The 10772-nt window shown below is 41.2% G+C and overlaps 1 protein-coding gene across 1 annotated transcript; it reads right to left on the minus strand.

Annotated features, from left to right (window-relative positions):
* Window positions 1-316: 316 nt before the first annotated feature.
* Window positions 317-10578, minus strand: TPMT (thiopurine S-methyltransferase). The gene is made up of 8 exons (XM_010285459.1): window positions 10414-10578; window positions 9586-9678; window positions 8373-8505; window positions 7839-7891; window positions 3072-3146; window positions 2248-2333; window positions 1259-1303; window positions 317-462 (listed from the first exon to the last, which is right to left on the minus strand). The coding sequence occupies exons 1-8, from the start codon at window positions 10551-10553 to the stop codon at window positions 347-349; spliced, it is 741 nt and encodes a 246-aa protein (XP_010283761.1). The 5' UTR covers window positions 10554-10578; the 3' UTR covers window positions 317-346.
* Window positions 10579-10772: the final 194 nt, after the last annotated feature.

The following is a 10772-nucleotide window of genomic DNA, read 5'->3' on the forward strand; positions in this document are numbered from 1 at the left end:
CCGGCGGGGCGCCGGGCAGGCAGCGTCGACTGGCAACGGCAGAAAAGGAACAGCAACACGTCTATTTTTTCTAGCTGTGATGATTGGAATTGATACGGAAGAAAAAGACATGCTTTAAAAATGCTTGCTTGTGCACGGAGTTTGAGAAAAGCTATGCGCATCTCAAGACAGCGAAGGCAGCTGTGTAGGAGAGCTGACTTGGTAAGCAAAATGGACAAAAGTGTTCCGCAGGCATTCTTCTGTATGCTGAAGCCTGCTTTAAGAGTGCCCCAAAACATGTCTCATTTTAAAAGGTGAGATAAAAATAAAAGCAAGATGGGAGGTAAGTTATTTTCATTAATTTTATTCAAGCTACAAACTTTAGTATATATAGCACCTCCAGAAAATAATCTAGTCCCCATTGTCTGTGTTTGTCTGAGAAGTCATCGACTTTTTGAAGACACTTAATTTCACAGTGGTTGCCTGAAAAGGAGGAAAGAGTAGCAAATTACTGAATGATTTTTGCACTGAAAAATGCAAACTGTCAGGGAAACAACAAAAAAACCCCACTTACCCACAGATTTCCTCACAGTCCCTAATGCAGTGACATAAATGCACTGGGGAAAACTTATCAGTCTCTTTTGCACTGGGATGCAACTGTCCATGCCAATGACTCACTGGGCACAGGCACTGCAGGGTCTCAGAAAGTTGTAAATTTAAAAGAAGTGCAATATCAAAGCATACCAGGAGGAACTTTTAAAATTAAATTCCCACCATAATTCCGAGTTTCATTATTTTGATGGATTTGAGTTGTACATTTATCATTTTATTCACGTGGCATGTTACTTTTCTTCTTTCGCTACAAAAGTACAGCAGAAACCGTAGAACTGGTATGCAAAGGTCTTGTATTAAAACCAAGGTGGTTGGTGATGAGGTGCAGAGAAAGACACAATGGTCAAACAGGATTAAGATTGCAGCGACAAGATCACCAAGTGCAGTATGAGTCCCGGGAGAACAAAGAGATGCCGAGGGGAGGAAAGGGACAGTATCTGTCTCTTGGGGGTTTTTTTGTATCTTTTGAAGAGCTGAGAATTTTCCTTGACAGCAAAATCCCTGTGGCTAAATGGCATTTATTTTCCCCGATATTTTCCCATGACTCCACCCCTCAGATAAGAAGAAAATTCTTCTCTATCATTTGTCACAGGGTGGGGTAGAAGCATATAAACATGTTTATGTGTTTTGGAAAAAATTCCTAAGGGTTAGCTAAAATATTACTTACCAAACAAGCTTTTAATTTCAGATTCAGGAACATAAAATGGTGGGCCTGCAAGAAAATGGGTGAAGCTAATCAGAGACACAGGAAAGAGACAAACATTTACACTGCAGCAGGAAAGCCAGCCCCATCACTCACAGCACCTGGCCCGCAGTCGGGCCCCAGTGTGTAGCATCATCTGCAGGAACCAGAAAACACCATATCCAAGAACTCATGGCACCTTGGTGGGCCACCAGAGAGCTTGAGGTGTTGCTGCTGCATCATCTCCAGGCTCCAGCCAGGGCAGCCACATTGTCAGAAGTCATGAACGTGCCGTGGATACAACCACGCTCAATGCGCTGTGTGAATCAGGCCAACCATCTCTTTATACTACAATGGCATAATTAAAGCTAAAAGCTGCATAATGCGAGAGGGAGAGCCATGAATTAAACTATTGTTGCTTATGATAACAAGACCTATTTTTTCCGGGATAATTATGCTGAAGAGCCCAAAAGCACCAAGAAATATCTTTCTTTTGAGAGTTAATAATTAACAACAACAACAAATTTTAAAATACCTCAGACTTTGGTACGTAATAAAAGTGATAAAGGAAAAAATACTTTATAATTTTACAGAATTTCACCTCTTCCAAGCATATTCAGACCATGGTAGTGGCTGGGAGAGAGGCGTAAGATGGGTAAAATGCTGGGTTACAAGCGTTGGGTAAACAGAGCGAAGCATATGTTCTCAGGAGCGCTGCAAGCTCCCTAGATCAGAGAGGACATTACTCTGAGCATTCATTTTTCCAGCTTCATCGTCACAGCCACACTTCCAGTTTCATTTCTTTGTTCATACACTGCGTTTGTCCTCCACTTACCCTTAGCGTGTCTGAATACTAGACAAAGCAAATACAGTCTCAAGAAGAGAAGTCTCAAGTACCCAAGAAGCTTGGTCAACATCTAAAATTTGTGACAAAGCATGCAAAAATCAAAACATGAACAGTGCAAACTTCTCACCTTTGTGTTTGTTTGGATCATACGAGACCGTAACAAGGAGGTAAGAACAATTTTTTTCCATTAGGGTGATCATCAAACTGACATAGCTAAAAGGAGAAAGTTATACTTTATTATTTTGGAACTGTACAAACATTCAAGCGTAGCATTCAAACTGTTCAACGAACGAGGTAACACGTATTTCTATTCAGAGACAACTTGAACTGCACAGAAACTAAATAAAGCTTAGTTTGAATTTCATGAACATGAAATTCATGCTACACATGAAACACCTCAAATAAAGGTTACTGTGTACTCCTCATAAACAAGCATTTATTTTTTTTGCATATTAATCTTAAAACTAATGGACAAAACATAGTATTCATCTGACACAATCTAGAACACAGTACACAATACAGTACTGATCTTTTAAAATCATTATGTATCTAATTAAAAAATCCTGGGAGTGGGGTCAAACTACAATTGGGTTGGCTATAGGCAAGAACAAAAAATTAGAATAAAGGGAAGTGAGGGGAAAAAGAACAAATAGAGGAGAAGCAGATGGGGTGAAAAGGAAATAATAAAATTCAGATGAGACTTGCAGCTCTGCTTCTGCTGGGTTGCAACAAACCACATATTTTCCCACCAAGAGGGAGGGCAGCTTCCTGAAGGAAGCTCACAAATCCAGAATACAGCAGTCTGCGACTGCAGCTGATGCTTGCGGTAGAGAAGAACTTGTGTAGGTTACTCCTTTCAGTAAAAGGGGACTCATCAACAAGTGGCAGGAGGAAAAACATGTGTCACTGCATACATTAGAGACAAGACAATAACAAAGCGAATTTACTAACCGTTGTCTGTCACATGGATTCACAGCTACTAGAGCTCCTCTGTCCCAAACACCATCAAACTTGCCAATTATTGAGCTATAGGGAGATGAGGAAAAGGCTTAAAAATACTAAAGATGCACCTTTATCTTTAGTCAGATACTCCTGTGAAGTCACAAGGATTCTCCAGCTAGCGGTGCAGATTCCCCACTACCTTTTTCTTATGGTCCAGTGCTTTCATGATCCAAACCCATATGATCTGGGTCCCAGGAAACCCCCCGGGTATGTGGCCCTGCTGCAATACCAAAGAGGTTTTGGAATTGCTCAGCATCTCCCCATCATTAGGGGAGGAAAGAAAGTAGATTCAACACATTTGGGCTACAAGTCTGGGGTTTTGGCAATCATACCCTGCTGTGACCCTCAAGGCAGCACTAACGTGCACTCAGCACGTCAATAGTTCTTGGCCACCTTCTAAAATCCACTCATGATTTCAAATGTGGGTTAAGGAAGGTGCTTTGTTGCTTTAGTATCATTGAACTCACCGCATCCAGCAATTTTAGACACCTCAATTCCCAACTACATGCCCAGGACAGTTCGCTTCAGCTTACGATTTGTTTCGTGTCAGAAAAGCTAAGTTACACACTGTTGCTTGCCTCAGTCTACCACTGCCACATACATCATTTTTGCTCCTGGATATGCTAGCAGACGGCTTCAGTGACCACCCAAAACCTGCAAATAGCTGAGACTATTGGGAAGTGCCTTTATTGATGGGCGGTAAGAGGAGTCAGGGTGTCACTAGAGATGAGGATATTTGTGGGGGAAGGAAGAACCTTGTTTCTCATAATTATTGTTTTTGTTTAGAGAGTAAGGTAGTAATAATCTAAATTGCATAATTTTAAAGAAAGTCTGAAACAGGTTACTTAGAAAAATACGGTATGGAATTGTGCAATACCTTTCTGCCTCCTGGGAGGGTGTCAGAGTCCAATTGCATCACCTCTTTCTTCACTTCTGTACTGGTTTTGGCTGGGGTAGAGTTATGTTTCTTCATAGTAGCTTGTATGGGACTATGTTTTCGATTTGTGCTGAAAATAGTGTTGATAACACACTGATGGTTTAGTTACTGCTGAGCAGTGCTTACACAGAGTCAAGGCCTTTTCTGCTCCTCACGCCACCCCACCAGCAAATAGGTTGGAGGTGCACAAAAAGTTGGGAGGGGGCACAGCTGGGACAGCTGATCCCAACCAACCAAAGGGATATTCCAGACCATATGATGTTATTCTCAGCAATAAAACTGGGGGGAAGGTTGGCTGGGGGGCCGCTGCTCAGGGACTGGCTGGGGACCAGTTCATTGGTGGTGTGCAGTTGTTTTCATTTGCATCACTTGTCTGTCTTGGGTTTTATTTTCCTCTCTCTTTTGGTTGTTTTTTTCCCTTACAATTTTTTTAACAATTAAAAATAATTTTTTAACTGTTTTTATCTCAACCCACAAGTTTCTTTCTCACTTTTACCCTTCTGATTGTTGCCACCATCCCACCAGGAGGGGAGTGGGCAAGTGTCTGTGTGGTGCTTAGTTGCCAGCTGGGGTTAAACCACGACAGCTTCTTCTCCCTGCCCGCTGTTCATTTCATTGCAACAGCATTCCTAAGTCTCTGGCATCTAACCTAGAAGCTGATCCTGTATTTCCCACCCTATTGTGATGAGACATGATAACACTTTTAAGTCCTGACTTCTTTTAAACTTTGCCAAGACTAAGCATTTAATTTAAATAACCAGCCTCTTAAATGAAAGGCGATTTTAAAAAGACAGTTAAACATTCAATAGGCAGGAGGGGGACAAAATGAAGTCTAGTGGGGCAGGTGACAAACTTGATCTTCTGAGGCTTGGAGGCTGTTCTCCTCTCTGCATAGCCAAGTCTGCTGTGTGACCTTAGGCAAGCTCCTGAAGTTTTTTTGCGCTTGTTTTTTTTTTTCCCCCAACTTTAATCTGGTCTAACTGGAATGGTGGCAGTGGCTCTGTACAGGCATTTAATGCATTTTACTTCCCACTGATTTTATCAGGGCCTACAGACATCGCAGGCTGCAGGCAGCCTCATGCCGTGGCCTTCCCCCAGTCCTGGTCTCCTGGTTGCCCAGTTCTCAGGACCTGCTGAGTATCTGGGTGCTCCCTGCCAATCTGCACATCCAATTTCCTTCTGAGGAGAACGAATCCATGAGGAAAAGGTCAAAAAAGGTACACAGCTGTCTTTCAACCTGATGTAGAGTCAGGATGAAGCTAAGGTGTTAGGAAGTGGGTGTACCTTTCACTGTATCACTACCCAGCCTTACATTGTCTCCTGCTATGTGTTTATATGGTATGTAGCGTGAGCATCATAGTCTAGGTACTACTACAAATAATAAAAATTAACATGTAAAGCAGAAATTCACATATCTTCAGAGTCTCACTGGATTTAAGCAGTAAAGTTGTGAATTTCTATCTCTGCATATGTTTAGTAGTTTCAGTTAATGCAATTTAAATTTTTTTTTCTTTTAAGTCTTGCAGCCATAATTGTATTAGCAGGTACAATAGTTGTACTATTTTACATATGTCCCAGAGTTCCCACAAAGAGCGGTAATTCCTGTTACTCTTTAACTAGCAAGTCTTTGAAATGCCTCATTCTGACAAAGGTCAGGAGCACATCTGAGTTCTCCTCTAATGAATGCTAAGCTAATGGAGATCAAAAGGATTTGTTTGCAGGCCAGCCTCAGCAAGACAGAAGTAAGTTTAATTTCTGTAATTACTGGGTAATTAATCAAATTGTCTGTACATAGAAACTAGAAGAGTGTATGCATTTTTCCAGTTACAGGTATCTGCTGACTGCTGTAGGAAGTGCAGGTCATACTTTCACCATAACAGCACCCAGTGCAGAACCATGCATCCACAATGTGTATCTGCCAATTTATTTTGTGGATGACACACTGTGTACTGGACCCAGTAATATGCACCGAAAAATGTCATTAATTACCCAGCTTTGGCTTATTTCATAGTATTATTCCACCATGTTATGACAGAAGTTACAGGTTTCACCGTAGCACTTCCTACAAACCTTAGAACCAAATTTTTCAAAAATTGCTGACAAGAAGCTTAAGCAATCCCTGGGCAACTTGTCAACTCACAGTAAGGAGGATTTACAGGGATCTACACAGCAAGCAGCTACACTGCAGGGGCAAGGCAGGGAAGAAACCAGGCAGTATCTACAAAGTCACGTTCATATATAGCCCATCTGTTCCAAGGCACTCACTTTGCAGGACTAGTTATATATATACACACTGCTCAAGCCAACTGGAGTCAGCTGCACCAGCAGAAGTCTTAGCAACAGTCTATTGTCTAAAAGACTTTGGACTCTAGTAATGAATATTCTTTTTTTCCAGTTTATGCAGATGAAAAAAAAAAACAGGATCACATAGTAAACACCATGTTCTGGTGTCCTAAACTGCCTATTACGCCTGTATATATAGTACCTCTGAAAAGCCCATCCAAGTGAAGACTAAGACTTGACCTCTTTCTTTTTATTGAACAGCCATGGAACAAATCCTTCTCCCTCACAATTTTTTGTACAACAAGCAAACAAACAGACACAACTTGACCAAAACCTTATAATCTAGGGAAAGTCATGTCTGAGCAAGAACTGCAAGAGGATGGAACTACTTCAGTAGTTCCTCAGGCACCTTCAGCTTCCTACAAGGTACATTACAAAACCAGAAACAACACTGCTTTCTTGCCTGCTTTCCAATCTCCAGCTACCCTGCGCCCGTCTAAGTCTGAGGACATTTTAGGATAGATTTAAATAAGCCTGTTGCCAAGACCACTAGGAAACTTCTGAGGACAAATAAATATGCCATTACTGTCCAAGGCAGAGTCTTCTATGCTAGAAGCTGGAGAGAGTCATAAATTCTCCTGCAGTCTCTGAACAATTTGGTAATTTTCAATATTCCCCCACCAGCTGACACCTGAGCAGAAGGTCAGGTGCAAAGCCACCACAAAATCTGAGAAGTGATGCTTGAGGCCACAGAGCACAATGGGTTGAAACATTTTTTAGGAGTCAGTAGTGTGGACTCTATTGAAGTATTTTGCATTTTCTGTTGTGTCTTTTAACTAAGAAATAAGGGCATTTTAGCACTAAAAAATCCTTAGAAGATGTTAGTAAGTCGAGCCAAGACACTTGCAGAGTCAGTATTTGACAATATCTTATGTAGTCACATACACTGGAGTTACGTAATGTACTTTAAGGTCATCAAGAAAAGTATGTTAAGTAAAGCATCAGACACATATCATCAACGGGTACAGCTTTCCTATGCATATGTTAATCAAGGATTTGGGGGAAAAAAATATATTTAGTACCTAGAGAAAAAGCTGTCCAAGAAGACAGTCTGGGTATATTCTCTTTACTTTTACCAAGCTACTCTGAGTAAGGGATTGTGCTAGGGTTTTGCTTCATAGAATCTATCCCAATGTTAAAGATAATTTGTTTTTACTGTAAAAGCAAACATGTTTTTCTATAACTTTCATGGGATGGCTTAGAACAAGATGCCCATTTAAAGATATTTAGTTGGCATCTTCAATGGTCAACAACAGAGGTAATTTTTGTTGGAGATTGGCTATTCTCATTTCTCATACAAGTTAATAAAGAGTTTTCTTGAGAGGACCTGTTCCAAATCTTCATGGATGGTTCAAATAAAATAATATGACAGTATTACAACAATGTTAATACATGTTTGATTAAACAGAATTGTACAACACACTAGGTATTCCTACCTGGACAAATCATAAATACTGCAGCAGTACAGAGAAATGTTCCCAGAGGTACTCTACAATAAAAAGCAAAGGAAACAATACTTATCAGCAAACTATCTTTAAATATAGACTTATAAGTGTATATTTATACTTTATACCTTAAAATATACACTATGTTATTTTTGAATACACACTTTGGTGTAATGGGGAAAAACTGTGAGAAACATTTTTAGTTTTTCTTTACTGAGGTACGTCTCCAGATCCCCTCCAGAGAGGTTCTGATCTGTCAAGGCATGCAACTGTACAATTTTAAAATACATTTACTTTACATTTAGGTGCTTCAATGTCGTAAGAAAAGAAGGCCAAAGTAATAAGCTCAAAAGAAGAACGTCTCAGTCCGAAATTACCACTGGGAGCTTCCTTTCAGACCTCTTCAGGAAAGGTCAATGATTACCAGTATGACAGAGACATAAAAGCAGAGTGACTCGTTTGCTCAGTTATATCTGCATTGCATGATTAACCACATCAGATAGCTCAACAACGCAGGAAACATACCTGCAACTTTTTTGCTCCTGGAATCTCTGGGACTGGCTCCTCGCAATAGGGCAGACCGTGTTCTGCAAAAAACTCCTTCAGCCCTTGCTCGCTGACTTCCACACCGAAGACACTGTGTCCCATGTCCGCCAGCCTGCACACAGCAGAGAGGGGTCCCAAGTTCACGCGAGGCCCACAGCTGGGGCCATTACCAAATGTGTATCTGCCATGCAGCATTTATTCATTGGGGGAACCCTGGGTTTAGGATGCGCTGGTACATCTAATCCTGACTTTCTGGAGCATTCACATGTTATTGAACACTTCCCCTCCATGATCTGAGCTTATATTAGCACCACTCAGCACACAGTTGATGAGGACTTACAGGCTTTATTTAGATTCAATGGATTATCCATTTGTTTCTATGAACTCGGTGAAAACAAAGGTGATTACACAGAGAAACTGTCCATTTCGGTTTACAGAACTATGTGCTCGGCCGAGGCACGCTGTCCGCCCAGCTGCCCTCTGCGGCTTGGCAGTAGCGTTGGGCTCCGACGAAGGCAGCAGGGTGTGGTAACCTCTTCACCGCTGCAGCTCAGCGCAACACGCGTCACAGCCTGCAGTCAGCCCAGTTAAGTAGTGACTATGATAAAGCCTGGTAACTGGGACTAACTTGATTCCTTGAGGATGCAGTTCAGGCAGGGGTTTTCGGTTTGTGTCCCTTCCCTCCAAGAAAAAACACTGGCTTACATAGCCCCCATTTATAAATATAAGCCAGCCAAAAAAGTAAAAGTAAAACAACAAATTTAAAAAAGAAGTTGTTATATTTAGCCCAAATCACTTAAGTTCCCAGTGTGACATGCCACATGCTCCCATGAAAACACACTCTGGCACAACCAACCTCACTGCAGGCAACTTAAGCATTGCCACCAAAAGCAGCAGTGGTAAGGGCATAGCTTCAGTCCCTCTGTCCATCACAAACTCGGCAACCACGCTGAACCCAGGACAATCAGGAGGACTTCCAGGTTAGTCCTTATCCACCCCATTTATGCTACTGTACAAAACGCCAGCAAATGAAACCAAACTTCCTCCTCCCTTCAGCCTCCAGTGACGCTGCTTTCCTACCAGTGGGGATGCGGCACATTTCCATTGGCCAGTATAAGGTCGGGAATTTCCCTTCTCCGTCCCTCTCTCCCCACATCAAATAAGATTTTTCTTCTTATAATCCATGCTTTACCATTTCATCTCTACTGCTTTACCACAAAGTGGGAAAAATATCCTCAGTCCACTCCTGCCATTTAAAAGAACATCCAGATACTTCTGTAGGAGCCTGCAGAAGAGGAGACATGTTTTACTTAACACTGTGAGTATTTGTGCTGGCACATTAAAAGCCAACTGCTACACACTATGCCAGGTAACACACAAACTCCACGATGGAACATAGATTCTTAGTTCAACCTGTTTTATAGCATTAGAAATAAAAACATAAAATAAAAACTTTAACTTTCCATTTACTTAGAAAGAAAGTAAACTTAATTTGTCAGAAAAGAACACATTTCTCCTTGTTCCGTTTTCTGTTTGTCTTTTTAAGTAAACAAACCAACCAACTCACCTCTAAGAGGGTGACGATAGACAACTTAATGACTATTAAACTTCTCTATCAATCAATTCGCTTATACAGGCCTTAAACGTAACTGTCATTGGTTGCAAGACTATATAATCAGGTTTGCTCATATTTTTTTAAGCTCCCGTTTCATAACTTACAAACGGCAATGCAGTGCTTCTGCATCAGAAAATTTAAGATTCTTAGTCAAGCTATCCAAGCTTTATAGTTTAAAATCTGATTTAAAAGTTCTAAATTCAACACAATCCCTTCTTTTCTCTGTCCTTTTCGGACAAATGTAGGTGACAAAAATATTTATATTTATTTTCATTTCAAGCTACGTAAAATAATCTTCCTGTTGTAAATGCTCCATTTTTTTTAAGGTTTTTTTTTGAATGCGTCAAGTCATTCTTCTCATGGCATTGCTTTAAACAGCTTAGGCAGAAGAGCAAAGTCACATACGGATGCCGGTGTTCCTTGTGGAACCCAGTGTTACCCATTTCCCATTTTCGCAGCCATTCCTCCTCAGTCACCACTCTGTCTTTCTGTGACCCGACATCAGTGCCTTCCAGGACCCCGGGTGCATCTGCTGAGCAGTCCATCGTCCCCAGGGGAGTGCTAGTAGCTGTTCGGGGGGAAGGAAAAAAAAAAAAAAAAAAAAAAAGGTGAGAGAAAAATTACACACACCCCCCCCGAACAGTTTGGAGCTGGCTCTTACTTCCTAGAAAGAAATAAAAATCTAGCATAGTTTAAGAGATTGTAATTTGGCGACTATTTAAATGTGGCTGGGCTGAACGTGGTCCTTAAGCTGTCAATGGCTT

Source organism: Phaethon lepturus, unplaced genomic scaffold (assembly GCF_000687285.1).
Source record: "Phaethon lepturus isolate BGI_N335 unplaced genomic scaffold, ASM68728v1 scaffold18854, whole genome shotgun sequence".
Classification (NCBI taxonomy): Eukaryota; Metazoa; Chordata; class Aves; order Phaethontiformes; family Phaethontidae; genus Phaethon; species Phaethon lepturus.